This window comes from Balaenoptera borealis (genome assembly GCF_965194805.1).
Source record: "Balaenoptera borealis genome assembly, chromosome: 3".
NCBI classification, from domain to species: Eukaryota; Metazoa; Chordata; class Mammalia; order Artiodactyla; family Balaenopteridae; genus Balaenoptera; species Balaenoptera borealis.
The window spans coordinates 60991678-61013577 of NC_138866.1; the positions used below are offsets into that span (position 1 = coordinate 60991678).

At 36.7% G+C, this 21900-nt stretch overlaps 2 protein-coding genes across 17 annotated transcripts in view; one reads left to right on the top strand and one right to left on the bottom strand.

Annotated features, from left to right (window-relative positions):
• MIPOL1 (mirror-image polydactyly 1) overlaps positions 1–21685 on the bottom strand; it is a 333916-nt gene extending 312231 nt beyond the window's left edge. For 4 of the 15 annotated variants that reach the window (XM_082384145.1, XM_082384144.1, XM_082384143.1 and 1 more), the window contains exon 1: positions 21427–21680. Coding sequence is in view for 10 of the 15 variants with exons in the window: in XM_082384149.1 (XP_082240275.1) it covers positions 20970–21010 (41 nt within the window). In the remaining 5 variants the exon portion in view is untranslated. Of the gene's footprint in view, positions 1–20969; positions 21039–21426 lie in introns of all 15 variants that reach the window. The other 11 variants (XM_082384155.1, XM_082384148.1, XM_082384151.1 and 8 more) reach the window with 7 other exon arrangements.
• A 101-nt stretch (positions 21686–21786) lies between these two features.
• Positions 21787–21900, top strand: part of SLC25A21 (solute carrier family 25 member 21) — a 512281-nt gene continuing 512167 nt past the window's right edge. Inside the window, exon 1 of one of the 2 annotated variants that reach the window (XM_082384196.1) lies at positions 21787–21858. The gene's annotated coding sequence lies outside the window, so the exon portion shown is untranslated. Of the gene's footprint in view, positions 21882–21900 lie in introns of both variants that reach the window. The other variant, XM_082384197.1, reaches the window with a different exon arrangement.

The following is a 21900-nucleotide window of genomic DNA, read 5'->3' on the forward strand; positions in this document are numbered from 1 at the left end:
CCAATGCAAGGGGCCCGGGTTCTAACCCTGGTCGGGGAACTAGATCCCACATGCATGCCACAACTAAGAGTTCACAAGCCACAGCTAAGTCCACATGCCACAACTAAAAATCCCACGTGCCGCAACTAAGACCTGGTGCAGCCTAAATAAATAAATAAATAAAAATAAATATTAAAAAAAAAAACAGTACAAGAAAAAAACTTGATAGAGCATCTTCTCTAATCACAATATAAGGTTAGATATAGATAACAAAAAGAAAATCCTACGTTTAGAAATTTAAATTCTCACATATTCAGAAATCAATAAAGTTCCCATATGTTCAGAAATTAATAAATAAGTCAATGAAAAAATCATGATTACATTTATAAAATATTTTGAACCCTACAATAACAAATTCCACAAAGCAAAACTTGTGAGATACAACTTAAGTACTACTTGGAGGCAACTTTATATCTTAAAATACATATATTAGGAAAGGAGACTGAAAATTAATGAGTTTGAGCTAAGAATCTATCAAAAGGAATTAGCACTAAAGCAAAATAAGCTCAAAGACATTAGAAGGAAAGAATTAAGAGCAGAAATTAAATAGGAAATAAACATATCACTGAGAGAATTAACAAAGCCAAAAGTTGGTTCTTTGAAGAGAGTAAAAAACTTGACAACTCTTGTAAAACTGATCAAGAAGAAAGGAGAAAATACAAAAATAATCAATATCAGGATTAATAATATATATGTCTAACACAACATTGTAAATCAACTATGCTTCAAAAAAAAAGATTATTAACATCTTTATGGCAACATACTTGAAAATTTAGACGCAGCAAATACCCAGAAAAAAATAATTTCCAAAACTGACTCAGTAGATATAAAACACCTGACTAATCCTATAATTTTCAAAGAAATTAATCAGGAGTGGAAAATATTCCTGGGAAGTAACATATTTCAGAAATTATTATTATTCCAACCTTATGTGGAATTATTCCAATCTTACTTTAAATTTATCAGCAAGTAAAAGACAGCAAAATCTTACAAGGACAGCAGAAATCTTGATACCAAACCCATATAAGAATAGTATAAGAAAGAGGCAAACCTCATTAATGAACACAGATGTAAAAATTATAAACAAAATATTAGTAAGCAGAAACCAACAATATAGGAAAAGCAATCATGTACTGTGACTAAGTTGTGTTTATCTCATTATAGATTTATTCATTTTTTGAAAAGAAATTAAAGCATTCACTACTAACATCAAAGGATAGATGAAGCATCTGGTAAAATTCAACACGCATTTCTTTAAAAAAAACTCTTTGCATCCTAAAAATATAATAATCTGATAACAGGTGTCTTAAACAACAAGCAAGAAAAAAATCCTCTAAGAATGGTGAAACATGAAAAATTGTTCCCTTGATTATGGAACAAATCAAGAATCTTGGCTATTCACACTTCTTTCAACGTCTACTTAAGGTCCTTGCCATTACAACAATGCAAAACCCCAAGGGAGAAAATAATACAACTTTATTGAGAGATATAAAGGAAACCTAAATAAATGGAGATATTTACTATAGTCATGGACTGGAAAACTTAAAATTATGAAGTGCCAATTCTGTTCAAACTGAATGCAGGCAAGCCAGTTAGGATTCAAGGGCAGAGTGAATGGCTATGAAGGCCACTAAAACCTCACTGGATTGAATTAGAAGTATGATGGCAGTTAACTAAGGTTTCTGTACGTCACTCTTATCTGGAAATTTTACAACATTCCTTGACAATACCTACTATATATGCAGTTGTACTGCGTTAAAATTCAAATGGCACTTTTTCTGGTGACCTACTTTATCCAATTTTGAAACTCATAAATATGCTTCCCAAGAAACTGTTGGTTCAGAAGTGAAAAGAAGAGCTACAAAACACTGAAAAATATTTTGCAAAATCTTTTTCAGAAATGTTTTCTTCAACTAGTGAAAGTTAATGTTTTACTGTTCTGTATAATGATTTCAAGATAATAAAATCAGTTTTCCTTACCCCCACTAAGTAAATGTCCAAACAATATCTACAGGTTTAAAGGGGCTATCCACTTGCCTCTGTCCAGTTCTATCTATACTTAACTTCATCAAAGCACTTGTCAAAGTGCATATTACTTACTTACATGTTCCTCTCAATTAAGCAATCTGATTGAAAGGAGGCTTATATTTCTCATTGTTGTGCCTCACTCATAACACTGAAGAAGTGTGTGTTGAATTAATAAAATCACATTTTATAGATAAGGTTCTAAGAGAAGTTAATTGACCAGGTTAGAGTCTCACAACTAATATGGAGCAAAGCTACTCATTCATTTCTGTACTGAGCAAATATTTATTGTTCTAGGGCCTAAATTCTAGGACTAAAACCTAGACCTTCTGACTCCTAGTCAAAAAATCTTCTACCTTTTCTTAGTAATGAAATTGCTCTCAGAGGATTATAGTGGGGAAGAGAAACTCCTATTAGAGAGGAACTAACTCACTACTGAACAAAAATTGCCTGTCTTGTATATGTGGAGGAAGACAATCCCTTGCTAGTTAAACATGAAGAGGCCAGAGAACCTAAGGACCAAAATTCAAACTTTTGGCTAAAAAAACAATTCAGCAACAAATCATAAAATCTGGAATCATAAAAAGATAAAGGGCTTCCCTGGTGGCGCAGTGGTTGAGAATCTGCCTGCTAATGCAGGGGACACGGGTTCGAGCCCTGGTCTGGGAAGATCCCACATGCTGCGGAGCAACTAGCCCCGTGAGCCACAACTACTGAGCCTGCGCGTCTGGAGCCGGTGCTCCACAACAAGAGAGGCCACGATGGTGAGAGGCCCGCGCACCGCGATGAAGAGTGGCCCCCGCTTGCCGCAACTGGAGAAGGCCCTCACAGAAAGGAGGACCCAACACAGCCAAATATAAATAAATAAATTAAAAAAAAAAAAAAACTTTAAAAAAAAAATCATCTTTTAAAAAAAAAAAAAAGATAAAAATGATTACATTTACTCAACAACAAGACTGAAAAAGGCTATGTTACTTGCTAAACTATCTTTCTGGAGCCTTTGATAAAGTATTAATTTTCTTCTATCTAAATACATTTTGTTTTCTACTAATAATTTTTATTTAGATTTCCTCTAAATAATAATCAGTTAAAACAAGCATATGAACTATAGCAAGAAGGTAATATTAAGAGAGAAACAAACTTTAAATTACTAAGCACTTAAGTAAATGCTTTAACTTTAAATAACTTTCATCCAGGACATTCAACATCTCCAAGAAAAATTTTGTGGAGAGTTATCTCTCAGTTATAAGCATCAAAATGTGAAACTTGTACATGTGTAATCGCTCTGTTAAATAAAAGCACCTTTTGTACAGAATTTACAGAATTCCAAGCATTTTTCTGCCTCATAAACAAGTGCATAATCTAGGTTTTTTCCACAGCTTTCTCACACCTACTTTGATAGTAAATTTTTTTAGCCATTCACCTGACTGTTGCTAAACATCCCCTTAGCTTTCACAGGAAGAACACTTTTTATAAAGATATTTCCATTAGCTCATCTAGATTGATTTAAATTATATGACAGATACAACTGGTATAAACAGGTTTGGGGACAAACACGAGTCCTTCTTGGTATGTAAATAAATCAACTGAACTAGTAGGAGCAGAAACATCTACAAGAGATCAATACTAGCCTGAACATTAAGCATACCACAGGCATCAGTCGGTATGTTTATACCAAAGGAAATGCAGAACTTTAGTTATTCTGGAAAATCATTAAGTGGAAGCCATTTAAGATAATTTCAACTGTATACTGAATTTTTAAAATATTTTTGGCTGTTAAGAGACCATCGGAATTAGCAATGCTACCAAAAAAATCAAAATTACACATTCCCCACAGACGACTAGCAAATAACATTTTTATATATAAGGAATAAAGTTATATTTTACCTTTAGTTATTTATTATTTATTATTTACTTCTATTAATATACGGGTTACTGAAGTTTAACCTTAGTATTACCTCATCAGATAAATGGCCTTGTTTGCTAGAGAAATAACAAGTATACGTCGCCACCTAGTGGAAAAATAGACAAACATTTCCAACACCTCTCAGTCCTTCTAACTACTTTCACAGCAAACCTAACAAAACTGACTTTTAAAAAGCCCACCTTTCACTTATAACAAGTAATTACAAGTTTTTTCCTAATCAATATTCTAGCCAACATTTGATCAGTGATATTTATGAATATTTGGGATTTCCTCAATATCTTCAAATGAACTTTTCTGTAGGAAAAAAGAACAGTAACAATTGATTTTGCAAAGGAAAAACTTAGAACTCACTGTTCCTTTAAAGAAGAGAATAAGATACACAAAAGTGTATTGTTGGTGTCAGTCTATTTATCTCTTGTAAAAAAAAAAAGTGTATTGTGACAAAAGTCACTATACAAACATACAAGTATGGAGTAATATTCTGTAGGCAAATACTAATGTAAAATGTTCTTCAAAGTTCCTAAGGTCATAATAACAAACAGCTAGGGAGATATGGACAAAACACAAGCAAGGTTTTTAAACACTTTTTTGACCTTTCCCCACTATTAAATAACATAATAAAAAATTTTTATATTTTTAAATTTTTGATGCAAAACTTAAATGTTATAGCAGCTTTTAAAGACTATGAACAATTCCCCCTTTAATAACTACTTTAAATACACATATTTTAAAACTATAAAAACATTCTAATCATTAATGTAACTAAACTCAAATCAAACTCAATTATTTCAGAATCATGATACAATGTATATAAATTTAACTTAATATAAAAGCTGATTAAAATCAGGCACCAGGCATGAAGAGGTATACAACCAGTAATAATTACAAATCTAATACTCATTTCCACATCTCTGTATAAACTCATTATAAAATTTAAGTGTATTTCTCTTTATGTTGTCAATTTAATTAAAATTGTTGCTTAGTCCACTACTCTGTGATGTTAATTCATATGAATAATAGGGTTAGCAAACCTTAATCTTTTAATAATGTCTAAGGATTTAATACTACACTAATTCATATCTCTGGTGCCTATTGAGCACAGCACCTAGCAGAAGAGTACATATATTTTAAATGAAATATCCAACATAAAGACTTTTTATGAGACTGTTGGCTTATTTTGGGGAACTTTAACAACATTTTCAACCTTATAACTTTTCTTTATTGGTCAGGGTGCTTATTTTATCAAATCAAATTGTTTTAAATTTTTCTACCTTTTGGATATCATAAGAGACTAAAAATTTGAAGCAATGTACTTGCTTTGATAAACGCGCTTTTAAATTATTATTTCAGATCTTCAACCTGACCTGAGGCGGTGGGCAAGGATAGTATCAACAGTTGAAAGAAAGAGAATCCACTTGCTAAAACAAGAATCATATCCACAAATAACCCAACACAAAGTTTTCTGCTATCCTTGGTCACTATCATCTGATAAACTTTTCCATAGGAAAAGTTACTGGTTTATCAAAATTACCCTCTTGCCTAGATGCAAGGAATAAATTGTTTACTCTACTTATAAGGACAAAAAATGAAACTGTTTCCAGTTAAGACAAGGTTGGAGTTTTTTCCTAAGGATGATTTTTTATAAATTTATTTATTTTTGGCTGCGTTGCTGTGCGTGGGCTTTCTCTAGTTGCGGCGAGCAGGGGCTACTCTTCGTTGCGGTGCGCAGGCTTCTCATTGCGGTGTCTTCTCTTGTTGTGGAACACAGGCTCTAGGTGTGTGGGCTTCAGTAGTTGTGGCTCGTGGGCTCTAGAGTGCAGCCTCAGTAGTTGTGATGCATGGGCTCAGTAGTTGTGGTGCACGGGCTTAGTTGCTCCGTGGCATGTGGGATCTTCCTGGACCAGGGCTCGAACCCGTGTCCCCTGCATTGGCAGGTGGATTCTTAACCACTGCGCCACGAGGGAAGTCCCTCCTAAGGATGTTTTATTCAGAAATTAGGAAGGCTTCCAGTTATTCAGAAACTAGGAAGGGTCAAGACAGCAAACTATAAAGATTGCTGGCTCTCTCCTCCAAAATCAACCTTGAAAAACTTGAAAAGTGAGAGGTAATCATGGACCTGAGGAACCAACCAAAAACTTCAAGACATCCATGTGTCAGCTGCTTTGAAAGAAGACTGGGGAAGAGGAGGACTATAGCCTTGGGTGAACAGCAGACACTGATGATGCAGAAAGAAGAGGTGAGAGAAAAATTTGCCTGGCTCTAACCTCCCCCATGTTGCATTAGAACAATTCTTGTCTGTTCCACCAACACAGAAATCAGGAGCAATAACCCAAGCTGCAAGTGCCATGGGGTAATAAGGCAGTGCAAAAATCCTACTGGGTCAGGAAAAGAGATGAGATCTGTCTTAGTCCATTTGGGCTGCTCTAACAAAAATACCACAGACTGGATGGCTCACAAACAACAGAAATTTACTTCTCACAGTTCTAGAGGCTGGAAGTCTGAAATAAGAGTGCCAGCATGGTCAAGTTATGGTGAGAGTCCTCTTTTGGGTTGCAGACTACCAATTTCTCATTGTACTCTCACATGGCAGAGAGCAGAGCTGGGAAGCACACTCTCTAGTGACTCTTTTTTTTTTTAATTAAAAAAAATATTTTTCTTAATGTCAGCTCATTTGGAAGACATAAGCTGAAACTTTTTTTTTAATTAATTATTCATTTGGCTGTGTTGCGTCTTAGTTGCGGTATGTGTGCGGGGTCTTCATTGCGGCGCGTGGGCTCCAGAGCATTCAGACTCAGCAGTTGTGGCGCGGGCTCAGTAGCTGTGGCACATAGGCTCTCTAGCTGTGGCATAGGGGCTCTAGAGCGCGCGGGCTCAGTAGTTGTGGCAGGTGGGCTTGGTTGCCCTGCAGAATGTGGGATCTTAGTCCCCCGACCAGGGATCAAACCCATGTCGCCTGTGCTGGAAGGCAAATTCCTAACCACTGGACCACCAGGGAAGTATCTCTAGTGACTCTTGTAAGGGCACTAATCCCATTCATGAGGGTTCTGCCCTCATGACCTATTGAATCCTAATTACCTCCTAAGTCACCACCTGGCACATCAAAGGTTTCAACATATGAATCTGGAGGAGACATAAACATTCAATTCATAACAGGATCTAACCATCATTTAATTTTTTATCTTCTCCCCTTGCAAACCCCAGACTGGTTGGATTATAAACCATAGCAATTCCTGTTCCTGAATGTACAGGAAAACTGCATTTCTTAGTCTTCTTTTTTTTTAAATTTATTTATTCTTCCCTCTGTTGGGTCTTCATTGCCGTGCGTGGGCTTCCTCTAATCGCAGCGAGCGGGGGCTACTCTTCGTTGTGGTACACGGGCTTCTCATTGCAGTGGCTTCTCTTGTGGTGGAGCACGGGCTCCAGGACGCGCGGACTCAGTAGTTGCGGCGCACAGACTTAGTTCCTCCGCAGCATGTGGGATGTTCCTGGACCAGGGATTGAACCCGTGTCCCCTGCATTGGCAGGTGGATTCTTAACCACTGTGCCACCAGGGAAGTCCCTTCCTAGCCTTCTTTACATTTGGGTCGTGTAACTGAGTTGTAGCCAAAGCACTGTAGGCAGAAGAGATATAAGCCAATTTCAGAAATTATCCTTAAAGATATTCTATGAGATCCTCTAGCCTTCTCTTCCCCTCCTGCAACAACCTTAAAAACCACATTTGAGATGGTGGCCTCACAATACAGAAGGAACCTCGATCTCTAAGCCAAACTCTGTATGGGTGAGAAATAAACTTGTGTTGTATTAGGTACCAACAAATGTCAACAGTGATTCTATGGTACCTGAAACTCTTTAACTGCAAGCTCACCCCATCCCCTCTTCTGAAAATACACTCACTCTCCCTCTCATACACATTTCATTTTTTTAGACCTTGGATATACCTGTTCAGCTCCATTTCCAAACCCCAGATATGGGGAGACATAGTAGACCGTGGCTCTGTGATGGTTAAATGAAATCAACTGTACTAAATAAGTTCAAAGAACCAAAAACATGAACAGACTATAAAATGTTAACTGATCACCTCCTTGGGGAAATGTACCATAAAGTTGAAAAGCAGACTGCCTCTAAAGCAGGAAAAGACAAGAAAAGAGAACCTCCCTTATAGAGTCTACAAAGGAACACAGTCCTACTAACATCATTTTAGCACAGTGGGAATCATTTCAGATTTCTAACCTCCAGAACTGTAAGATAATAAATTTGTGTTGTTTTAAGCCACTAGATTTGTGGTGATTTGTTACAGCTGTTGCAGCAGCAATAGTAAACTAATACATATGTCTCGTGAGTTTTCCAGCTCTCATAGCACCTATGTTCAGAGATATTTTTAGCCTCTCTTACAGAACAAATTTAAAATAAAAGAGGGATCACAGTCATGAATCAACTGGATATTGTGTTCTTGATGATCAGGAGCCTGCCAAAAGGCGTATCTCCACTCTCCCTAGAGGAGTTATTTCTCATACTATTCAGAAGAGAATCCTAACTCAGCATAGCCACATATTAGCTGAAGGATAAAACACTTTCTAAACAGAGTTCACTTTCACTCAGTCACTTCCTGTAACTAGTTTAGGGCTGATTATTGCGGAGTCATAAAATGAATATTTAGACACTGATGCTGCCACTTAGTAATGCTGTAGCCTTTGGCAAGTCATTTATTTTTTCTGTTCTAGGGAACTGAGGAAATAAGTGGTCACTAAAAATTTTAGATTTCACAAACTAGTAAAATTTCTAAAACAAAAATTGTTGCTAGGCTATTATTTTATAAAATAAAGAATATTTTAGCAGAATATATCTTCAAAAAAGACAACTGTTTAAACTGAATAAATTTAACTTTGTGCAAAAGCCAAGAACATTCTGGGAAGACCAAGGTAGAAGCTGCATAATTTTTGAATCTCCCCAAATATCTCCATAAAAACAGACAGAGAGACCAGGATAGCAAAAACAAACCCATAAACAAAATATCAACCACAAAACTAGGTAAACACAAAAATACAACACCAACAACTATAAGACCTGCATGACATCCAACATCTGTGCAGGAAAGAGGAGAGGGGAACAACAGGGAGCAAAGCGGTATCTGAGAGCCACAAGAATCTCTATAAGCAGCAGGTATGTTCACAGCAAGCCAAGGTCCTCAACAAGGCCTGAAGTGAAGGGGCTGGAGCAGTCAAAGCCTTATGAACTCTCAAAACATTCGGACAATGTTTCTTGTACATTGAGGAGAAACTGAAAACAGTCGAAATTCAGCACGGAAGACACAATATGGACAAAATAAAAACAAAGTCCAGGAAATTCCCTGGCGGTCCAGTGGTTAGGACTCTGCACTCTCACTTCCAAGGGCCCAGGTTCCATCCCCCGTCGGGGAACTAAAAGCCCACAAGACACGCAGCATGGCCAAAAAAAAATTTTTTTTAATTAAAAAAATAAAGTAAAATAAAATAAAGAGAATATGGACAACACACAAAAATCAGCTAAAAAAAAAAAAAAAGTCCAGACAAAAGCTAGAGAAGGGAATAAATAATTACTTCTAAATAATTACTAAATAATTACTTACTTCTAAATAATTACTTACTTTTAAAAATAATTAATTACTTACTTTTATAAAATAATTACTTACTTTTAAAAATTTTCACAACTCATTTAGAAAATTTCAAAGGGCTTAAAAATCATTATATTCTTAAAACAAATACACTCGTTACAATCAACTATAATCATTAGAACTCAGAGCAAATCCAATAGTAATGTCAAATGATGCTGGATTCTTGATTTGGTAGAAATCACTGATAGAAAAAAAAATTAGAGACAGAAATTCTAGGCAGTGCCCAAATGACCATATCCCATAGAAAATAATCCAGAATACACTAAAACAAAAGTAGGAAGAAAGAAAAAAAGATCATTGCTTACATTCACCACCGAAATATGAAATACTCTTAAAATCTTAGTGTGTTTTCTTTGCCACTTTTGTTTTACATATTTATATATGTGCAACCAATGTCTACACATACTTGACTTTTTTCACAATATTATATCATAAGCATTTTTCTTCAGACCACTTCAATGGTTGTTTAATATTCCATTGGATGGCAACAACATTGCTTCCTGTTATGAATATCACTAGAAGGAACATCATTTTGGCAGCTCTTAAAAATCTCATTAATATTAAATGTGGCAATGTTAAAGAGTAGTCTTAATTTTTATCCATTGACAGGCAAATAATACAGTCTTCTGTTTTTCATAAAGTAATTCCTAAAATTAAGAGCATGTTTTAGAAGAAAAATGATTCCAAAACACTTCAGTGAAGAAAATAATTAATTTCTCTAATTTTTAAGGTATATTTACATGTAGACCAAAAGCTTCCAGAACCAGCTATTAATCATGTGACAAAATATTTTAAATGAGATTTTACTTCTAAAATGGCTAACAAACAAAAAGATAGGCATTTTAAAGATGGGTATGAAGTTTTTAATTTAAACTAAAATGAAAATTAATCACCTGCAAGAAATAAAGGCAATAGAAACTAAGCCACTGAAATCCTAAGCTGAGTTTCTTAACCAGTAAAGAATCACAAGGAAACTCAGACAATGAGTTTTTGTATATGAACTTCCTAAGTTACAGTTCACCTACCCAAATGAATTAGAATAATCTTGCCCACTGTGCCAGCTCATGCCACTGAATAAAATGTTCTACTTTGGGAGATCTTAAGCTGTATCACACAATATCTGCAGCTTCCATGCTGGTAACAAGCTGTTTGACATAAATTAAGGAAATAGCTTCAATTTACATTAAATTTAAAAGACAATAAGAGTATTAAACTACTAATTAGTTTCAAGACATGCTGCTTAAAGAAGAGGTCTGCCACACTTCAGAAAACGTCATTTAAAAAAATGAATTTAAATATTTTTAAAAACTTTAGGTTTTATGTATATGAGACAATGCAAAAGAGCATTTCTACACCCAAATACAAATAGTATCTGTAAGAAATTACCATTCAAATTCCACCCAAGAAGTAGAGCAATAATGCAAATTTTTTTTCTAATTATGTTATGAACACTTATATCCTTGTACCTTAACATAAAATGACATGCTTTTAGGTCATACTTGGTAAGACATTACTTCCTAAAATCAAAACATTATTTAAAATAAATACATAAATAACAAAATGCACACTGTAGGGGTGAGAAACTTTTCCTTGATCCTCTTGGGATCCCTGGCTGGGCCTGAATAGTAAACTGACAAAGACAGATTAACAAGAGAAAAGCAGACAAGTTTATTTAATATAAGTTTTACATGACATGGGAGCCTTCAAAAGGAAATGAAGATGTGAAGAAAGCAGGTCCGAGCATTTTTACACTAGGTTTATGATGAAGAGTGGAAAGTCATGGAAAAACGTTATAGGACAAAAGGATATGAGCCAAGAGTAGTAAACTGGGGAAAACTCAGCAAGGCCTGTTCGTTCAGATTCCTTTTGGTATCCTCCATCTTTGAAGATAAGGATGTTCCTTTCCTCCAGATAGAGGGAGGGCACCTCTCACATGAGGTTCTTATGACCTGCTTCAGTGAGGAAAGGGGAGGTCTGAGAGTCCTTCCTGCACCTGCCATTTCTCAAAATCCTTCAGCTTTAAAATATTCAATATGCCAAGGTATTATATTTTGGGGTAGCATGTTCTGAATCCTGTCAACACAAAATGAAAATATCCTACAAATTACCCTTTCCTAACTATATATTATTTAGGATCATAGAGCACAGTGAAAAAAACAAGCAAATACTAATCAAAAGAAAGCGAAGTGGCTATATTAATATTAGACAAAGTGAAACACGAAACATTACCAAGACTAAGGACATTGAAGGGTTTAAGTCACTTACAAGACATAAATAATCCTAAATATGTAAGCACTTCACAACAAAATGTCAAAATACAAGAGGCGAAAACTGATGAAAGGAACAACAGACAAATCTGTGATTACAGCTGGAAACTTCACCATACCTCTCTTAGTAATTAAGAGAATAAGTACTCAGAAAATCAGCAAAGATAGAGAGGACTCAGCCTTATCAACCAACTTGACCTATATGATATTTATAGACAGCTCTACCCAGCATAGGAGAATACACAATCTTTTCAAGTACACATGGCACATTTACCAAAAAAGACCCTATTCTGGTCCATAAAAAAAGACCTCAACACATGGATAAGAACTGAAATCATACAAATGATGTTATCTTACCACAAAATAAACTAGAAATCATTAACAAAAAGGTATCTCAAGAATCCCCAAACACTTCTAAATAACACATGGTTCAAAAGGAAGAGTAAAGGGAAATTTTTAAATATTTCAAACTGTATAAAAATGGAAACACAACATAACGAAAATTTGTGGGATATGGCTAGATCAGTGCTTAGAAGGAATTTATAGTATTAAACACATGTATTGAAAAAGAGAGGAGGGTTCCCTTCTCTCCACATCCTCTTCAGCATTTATTGTTTATAGATTTTTTGATGATGGCCATTCTGACCAGTGTGACGTGATACCTCACTGTAGTTTTCACTTGCATTTCTCTAATACTTAGTGATGTTGAGCATCTTTTCATGTGCTTTTTGGCCATATATATGTCTTCTGTGAAGAAATGTCTATTTAGATCTTCCGCCCATTTTCTGATTGGGTTATTTGTTTTTTTTTGATATTGAGCTGCATGAGTTGCTTGTATATTTTGGAGATTAATCCCTTGTCAGTTGCTTCATTTGCAAATGTTGGTGGGAATGTAAATTGGTGCAGCCACTATGGAGAACAGTATGTAGGTTCCTTAAAAAACTAAAAATAGAACCATCATATGACCCAGCAATCCCACTCCTAGGCGTATACACGGAGAAAACCATAATTCAAAAAGATGCATGTACCCCACTGTTCACTGCAGCACTATTTACAACATCCAGGACATGGAAGCAACCTAAATGTCCATTAACAGAGGAACGGATAAAGAAGATGTGGTACGTATATACAATGGAATATTACTCAGCCATAAAAAAAGAACAAAATAATGCCATTTGCAGCAACATGGATGGACCTAGAGATTATCATACTGAGTGAAGTAAGTCAGACACAGAAAGACAAGTATCATATGATATCGCTTACATGTGGAATCCAAAAAAAAAGGGTACAGGGACTTCCCTGGTGGTCCAGTGGCTAAGACTCCACGCTTCCAAGGCAGGGGGCCCAGGTTTGATCCCTGGGCAGGGAACTAGATCCCACGTGCCACAACTAAGAGTTCCCATGCCACAACTAAAAAGATCCCGCATGCCATGCAACTAAAGATCCCACGTGCCGCAACTGAAGAATCTGCATGCAGCGACGAAGATCCCACGTGCTGCAACTAAGACCTGGTGCAGCCAAATAAATAAATAAATGAATATTAAAAAAAAAAAAGTACAAATGAACTTACTTACAAAACAGAAGCGGAGTCATGGATGTAGAAAACAAACTTATGGTTATGGGGGGATAAGTGGGGGTAGGGATAAACTGGGAGATTGGAACTGACATATACACACTACTATATATAAAATCGATAACTAATAAGAACCTGCTGTATAGCACAGGGAACTCTACTCAATACTCTGTAATGGACTATATGGGAAAAGAATCTAAAAAAAAAAAGAGTGAATATATGTATATGTATAACTGATTTACTTTGCTGTAAGCCTAAAACTAATACAACATTGTAAATCAACTGTACTCCCATAAAAATTTTTAAAAAAGGGGGGGGGGGAGGACAGCCTCTCATTAGTACTTAAGCTTCCGCCTTTAAAAAAATGCAAAATTAAGAGAAAATTAAACTCAGAGTAAACAGAAGGATGGAAATGGTAAAGAGCAAAAATCAATGAAACTGAAAATGTGAAATCAACATAGAAAAATCAATGAAACCAAAAGCTGGTTCTTTGAAAAGAGCAATGAAATTGATACCCTCTTGGCCAGACTGATCAAGATAAAAATAAAGATGACATATATTGCCAATATCAGGAAGAAGAGGAGGATATTAAAACAATCCCATACACATTAAAAAGATAAAAAGGGAATATTACAAATAACTTCACACCTATAAATTTGACAAATTCCTTGAAAGATACAATCTACCAAAGCTAACTCAGTAAGAATAGATAACCAGAATAGCCCTACATCTATTAAAGAAATTGAATTCATAGTTTTAAAAACCTTCCACAGAGAAAACTCCAGCCCCAGAGGATATAAGATCTCTTAATCCTTTCTTTCTTGGAAACCTCCTTCCTGAGGAGGCGTCTCTCAAATCTGGACCATCTGCTCTCTAGGCCTGCTATATAGCTGTCCTTCCTGGGACATCATTTCACTGTTTTCCTGGGTTGAATTTACTATTTCCTACAATCCAGGTCTTTCTTTCACTTCTTTATTTTGCTGGAGCACAACTTCTGAGGCTTTTCAGGTGTGAAAACATCTTTGTTCTAACTCCCATACTTCACTGATTGTTAACTAGCCATACTGCTGGTCAAGAAGACTGACGCCGATATATTCAATTCTTTTTTCTTTTTAGGTTTTCTCTCTGGAAACCTTCCGATTTCTTTCTTTTTTTTTTTTATTCTTGGTGCTGTGAAATTTCACAAACATGTGCCTATGGCTAGGCTTTTTTATTTTTTTAAATTGAGTACTCTTAGGAAAAGAAACATACAATGCTGTACACCTGGTTTTTAATGAAGGTTATTTTTGTTGGGGTGATAGAATTTGGGGCAATGTTTTGCTGTCAACTTTTATTTATTTATGTTGCTTGAAACAGTGTATAATGGTTATGCATTTATTATTTTCTTAATAAAAGAAAAGAGATAGTTGTAAAATAATACAGTATGACCACTGTTACATTAAGAAAATAAAAAAGCAAGCAAACCAAAACCGTGTGTTTGGATACATATATACACATAAGGAAATGCATAAAGAAAGGTCTGAAAGCATTCATTCCAGGATTCTACAATAGCCACTAAAAGAATTACAAAGCATGTATAATTTCTGAAATAACAGAGGGTAAAAAATGGAATAATATAAAATATGAATGGATGAAATGATCCAACTACCAAATGCTCCAATTTTAAGATAAAGATGTCCCACTGGATTTTTAAAAATCCAATTCTATGTACACATTAATCAAAAGAAGGCTGATACAGCTATACCAAAATCAGAAAGAGGTCACAGATTGGAGAAGACTCAGGAAACATGACAACTAAACACAATGTGGGATCTGGATTGAGTCCTAGAACAGAAAAAGAACACTATTGTAGCGGGAAAACTAGTGATAAAATGTATAGTGACTAGTATTGTACCAATATTAATTTCTTGGTTTTGATAATTGTACTATGATTATACATTGTGTTAACATTAGAAGCAGGGTGAAAGGTTTACAGGAACTCTCTGTACTATTTTTGCAACTTTTCAGGAAGTCTAAAATTATTTCAAAATAGTTTTTAAAAAATCAGATTAGACATACATTAAAACAAACAGCATTACTAGAGATAAAAAGGAACACTTCTTCATGGAACAAAGGTTCAATTCATAGGAAGATAGACTAATTAGAAAGTTGACTACGCTTCCAATAACATGACTTCAAAATAAATAAATCAAAAATTGACAGAAAACTCCTAGGGAGAAATAGAATCCTACACAGCGAGATTTAACACATAGTAAATTGTCAGTAACTGACAAGCAAGCACAGGTGTGCACACGTACACACACACACGTACACACACACGTACACACACACACACACACACCAGTAAGGAAAGAGAAGATTTTAACAACAGCATTAACAAACTTCACCTACTAGTCACATATAAAGCACTGTACCCATCAATTGCAGAAGTTACATCACACATACACACACACACAGAGTCATACTCATACAACATTTTTTAAAAAGCCAGATACAAAACTCATTTCAATGATTATTCAATTGAAAATACCTGATGGTAGTTAAATGGGTATTAAATTTTTATTTATTCATTGAACTGTCCACATATATTTATATACTTCTTTTTTACATGTATTGAATTTCACAATAAAGATATTTAAAAGTTAACTGATCTATATTATTTATTTATATACTCATTTATTTATTTTTTCAGTTTTTCAAAACTTGTTCCACAGTAGCAAAAACCTCAAGATAAAACTATGAAGATGAGAAGCTGGTAAGCTCCAACAGAAAAATAAAAGAAGATTCAGGATTAAGGGTTCCAGTAAAATCATCCCTGTTGTACTCTAGTATCTTCCAAAACTTATAAATCAAGGGATACTAAAGGCAATTCTCAAAATAATATTTATACATACTCAAATCACCCTAATGCAAAACTGCAGATAAATAAGAGCAGACTACCTGGCTATCTACATCCCAAGCAGTATAAAATCTAAATTAAAAAGACCTTCAATACAGACAATATCTGAATCAGAGGTGCTCGTACCAATTGCCAAAAGCAGTTCTATGGTAAGTTTGTCCCATGATTACCCAATTTAATGAAACGCCAAACGAAACCAACCTTCAAAGTAATCATCTCTTTATGTTGCCATTTTTGAGAAAAACAAATACCTAGCAATTAAGTTAAAACAAACATAGAATAGTTAAATGGTTAATATTTTTCTTTGCACAAAGGTAAAAATAATATCCTCAAATATGCTTAAGATGTTAAAAATACGTTGAAGCTATGTTTATAAAAAACTTCAAGGAGAATTATTCCTTTTACTAAAAGTTTTCTGAAATTAGTAAGAGCATTTTATTGGTTAGCTATTGCTACCTAATAAACCACCCCAAAACTTAGCAGCTTAAAACAATGCACATTTGTTTTCTCACACTTTCTGAGGAATTGGATGTTGCTCAGTTAGGTTCTCAGTTCTGAGTCTCTCACAAGGTTGCGGCCACAGTGTCAGCCAGGGCGACAGTCATCTCAAAGCTTAACTCAGACACTATCTCCCAACTTCTGTCAGTGGTTGTTGGCAGGATTCAGTTCCTAGGGCGTTGTTGGTCTGCACAGGCTACTGGCCAAAGGCTCCCCTCAATTCCTTGATGGGTGAGGCTATCTATAGGTCAACTCATGATATGGCAGTTGGCTTCATCAAAGTGAGCAAGCAAGAGTGCGCCAGAAAAAAGGAAATTATAGTATTTTATAATCTAATCTCGTAAGTGACATCCCACCACTTTCGCCATATTCTATTACAAGGTCTAGTCTACAGTCAAGGGAAAGGGATTACACAAGACTGTGACTACACAGATACAGGGTTATCTTAGAAGGCCACCTATCATAAGCAGCATAATGGAAAAAGCAACTGGAATAAAAAGTTAGGAGAACTGGATTCTAGTAACTATGGGACTATACACAATCTCTCAAGGTCTTAATATTTTCACTGAAAAAAACTGAGAGGGCAGCCTAAACGACCTCAAGGGTTACTTAAATTCTAAATCTTGTATTTCTCTACTGTGTCTTTTGGAAAGGATTACCAAGGATTAGAGTTACTTGGTCAAAATGCCTCATTTTACAAAACAGAGCTGAGTTGCAGGAAGGGTTAACACAGACAGGTAGTAAACCGCACTCATTCTGCTCTTATGCTCAGTGCTCTTTGCACTGTAATGTATTCCTTTCGCAATTAATACCCTAAAACAACACTATCCTTTCTTTATAACAGTCTCAAAATCCAATAAATTCAAAGGAAGAGAGAATAATAGTACTAACAAGAGCAGCCAGAATTGGATAATGTTGTGCAAGATCTCTTTTTCTCTCATCAAACCCTAAAGCTATCTCTGTAGGTGGCATGTGAGATGAAACTGAACTATACTCTGCCCATCCCCAGTCCCAGGCATCTGGACATATTAGTAATAAGGGTATTTGCTGGAAGGCAAGTATGAAAGCAACAGATAATAGATCATAGCAGAGAAATATAGTCACCTTAAACAAAGTAAACAAGATTAAGTATAACCTAAATGAAGTATCTAAAAATAGAAACTGCAACCAAAAAGGGCAAGGTTTGTCCCCACTGGAATCCTGGAAAGTGGACAGTCCCAGAAGTCAACAATGGCAATGCACGCAATGAAGGCAACGTCCATGGGAGCAGGTACTCGAGGAAGCTAATGAAAACAACTGAACTGACAGATATATCCTTATGAACACAGAAGCATCAATCGGGATCTACTATCATTACACATTTCTACTACATAAATACCCTATTTGCTCCTATATCAGGTAGGGGTGGGAGGCGGTTTTCACTTGTCAGAGAATCCCCTCCACCAGTATAAACCCTTTACCAGCCATAGTAATTTGTAATGACTCCAACTCTGGTGCAAGAAGTGCAGTGAAAACATTGCATATAAGTACAGCTGTTGTGTGTGGCAATTATAAAGCAGAAAGGTATTTGTATTAGTCAAAATATGTGTGTGTATATAAACACACACATAAATCAATGCATAACTGGATCCAAAATTTCTATATAAGAAAGGCTTAAGGGACACTAGTGGGTTGGTGGTGGAAACTGGGGCCCAGTGGTTATCTTAAATCTGTGTCTGCGTAACAATCAAGCAAGATCATCCATATCAAAGAAAACATCACATTGATGGAGACTGCCCCAAGCCTCTCATTAGTATTAGCATATATCTAAGTATATACCTAAATTCACTTCTATAAGCCATCTAAAAAAAAGAAAGTGTTAGCTAAAAATGTTAACATATTTTCAAAAGTTTTTTTGATACTTTTGGTGCTGAGTGAAAGGCAGGGGACCAAAAGTAAGAGAAGATGAACTGGACAGCCCAATGGGGCATTTAAGGAAGAGAGCACCTCCAACTTGGGCAGGGGTGCCACAGTTCAGTTTCATGGCCCAAGCCATTGACTGTTACTTCCTATATTATGAGCATACTCAATTGGGTAGATATAAATTTCAACCAAGCCATCCCATGATGGAACTGCTCAAAAGACAATATCCATCTCAAAGTATTGCAAAAAGTAGGTATTTTTTTTACACTTTTACTCAGTGTCGACAACTGCCTGCATATTCATCTCTTTCTTAGCCTTTTATGCAAATCAACAAAGGGTTGTATTTCCTTTCTTTTCTTGCTTCTTAACCTCTTTTTTGTTTGTCAGCTTTAAAGGGATGGGAGATAGCAAGAGCAATAAGAACAATTTAGAGAAGTCTCAAAGAGGTCTCTAATTAGTCTCAAGGTAAAACTGGTAAAAAGCAAAGGAAGTATGTTTAGAGATTTGAAATTTAACACCAAAACACTACAGCACACATTACTTAGTACTATTATGTATTTATACTTTTCCAATATAGCCCCATCTAATGATGTCACCAACAATGAGCAGAAGATCAAATGGTCATTCATGAACAGTCATTTTTCAACATAATAGTGGTTAGCAAAGGATGAAATGAAGGAAGGAAGGAAGTTAAAGAAAACAGAAAGGGAGGGAGGGAGGAAAGGAGGGAAGGTAGGCAGGGAAGCAAGCAAACAGGCAGGCAAAAAAAAAAAGGAAAGAAGGAAGAAAGAAAATACAACAGAGACTGTATATGGCCTGCAAAGCCTAAAATATAGGCAGTCCTAGCTAGGACTGCTTTAACTGAAACTCTTCAAAGCAAGACTGCCTATATTAACTATCCAGCCCTTTACAGAAAATTTGATAACCCCTGCCAATGGAGATATCCAAATGGCCAATATGTAGACATATGAAGAGGTGTTAAATATCATTAGTCCTTACGGGAATTAGGGAAAAACCGCAATGTGATATCACTACCCACCAGAATGGGTAAAATGAAAAGGACAATGCTAAATGTTGCAAACATGTGCAGGAGCCAAAATTCTCAAACACTGATAACAGGAGTGTTAACTGACAACTAATTTGAACAACTTTTTGGTAGTGTATAACAGAAATACATATTTGCATATTCTATAATATAGCCATTTCACCAGTAGGTATACATCCAACAGAAATGTATACATATGTCCACCAAAGTACTTACAAAAAATGTTCAGAGCAGCCCTACTGATAATACCCCAAAAATGGATGGAATACTGCTACATAACTTGTATAAATCTCATGAATATAATATTGAGCAAAAGTGAGACACAAAGGACTATAAACTGTATGATTCTATTTATATAAAGTCAATAATAAGTAAATTCATTGATGTCAGAAATTGAGATAACGGTTACCTTTGGAAAGGGGACACAAAGTGGGGCTTCTAGGATGCAAGTAATGTTTTTTCTTGGATATGCACACTTTGTGAAAATTCAATGAGCTGTACACTTATGATTCATGCACTTTTCTGTGTGCCTATTACGCTTTAATAATTAACACACTAGAAACATATCTACAAACTCTATGCCTTTGAAGGAAAATTGTGTACATCTCTCGTTCACTTTTCGGATTTGCCATCATTACCTCTCCCCAGTGAGATATCTTAATTCCTGTTACCTTATATAGAAAGCAGCTTTGTTTTAATTAATTCTCTTGGTATACTATTGCACAGGATACCCACGTTTATGTAACCGTCATTTTAGGTTAGTTCCACACTAGATCCCAAGGAGAAACTTTGAAAAGCCAGTAACTTGTTATTGTGAAAGTTATCTGGGGAAGGAAAAAAAAAAAAAAAACCTCCTTAAAATGTTGTTTTGTTTGGCCCTTTGTTTTGGCTCACCTTTGTCTACTACCACTGTGATTTAATCTGCATAAAATGTTCAAAGGAGCTTTTCAAAAAGCCTGTTCTTGTGGAAAGTTTTTTCTTTCTACAACATCCTGTCTAATAATGCTGTTATCTTGTGTTTATCCAGTTCCTTTCATCCATGGAGCTTAAAGTACTTCACAAATAACTGTCGGGTGGTGTCACCTTCCAGTCAGCGAAATGTGGGCCCAGAGACATTGTGAACCCCCAAAAATTCTAACAGTACCTTTGTACAGCATGGCTCAGCGTGCCTAAAGAAGCACACATTCTTTGCCGAAACTTTCAAGTGTGAGACCTGAAATACAAAACGAATGAGTGACTCTCAAGGGCACAGAGTCAATCATAGGTTGAGCCAGGACATGAACCCTCCAATTCACTGCCTCTTAAGGGAAAAGCAAACAAACAAAAACCTACACTCTTGAATATATGCTCAGCTGCAGAACTCTTGTAATAGGAAACAGGGGAAGATGCCGAAATCATGCCCAGAAAGAAGACCGGAGGACCCCACGACGCTGACCTTCGAGGGAGCCCCATCACTCCCGGCCGCACGGGGCCAACCTTCACCGGGTGCAGTTTCTGCGCGGCCCCTTCTCCAAGGAGGCTACGGCCGGAAATTCCACGTCTGGCCTCAACCCACTCCTCCTTTTCTCCGGTCGCCCAAACCTCCCACCCTACCGGTTTACCTGAGATGCGCCCCGCACCGCCCCAGGAGTCGACTCTGCGCGCTCGCCCAGACTTTCTCAGGCCCGACGCGCAGGCACCACGTCAACCAATTGACGCTCACTCGGGGCCTCCCAGACCGGGGCTCTTCCGCGCGGGGAGGTGCGCTCGCCTGCGAACGTCCCCACGGGCCGCGACCGGGGAGCGAGCCAGCCGCCAGCCGCGCGAGGGGGCCCAAGGGGAGGAGAGGCTGAGCGGGCGCCGGGCGGGGGCAGGCGGCGCACACCGGGCATGCGCGTGCCGCACCACTAGGGACGTGGGGCGGGGGCGGGGGCGGGGGCGGGGCCTCCGGGCAACGGAGCGAGCTTGGGAAGTCTTCGCTGGAGTTTCGGGAAGTAAGAAGGCGGTGTTAGTAGTCTCCCCTCGGCTGCTCCGCAGGGCGCTACGGTTGTCAGGTCTGAGACGACGGACGCATTCTGTGAGAGTAAAATATTCCC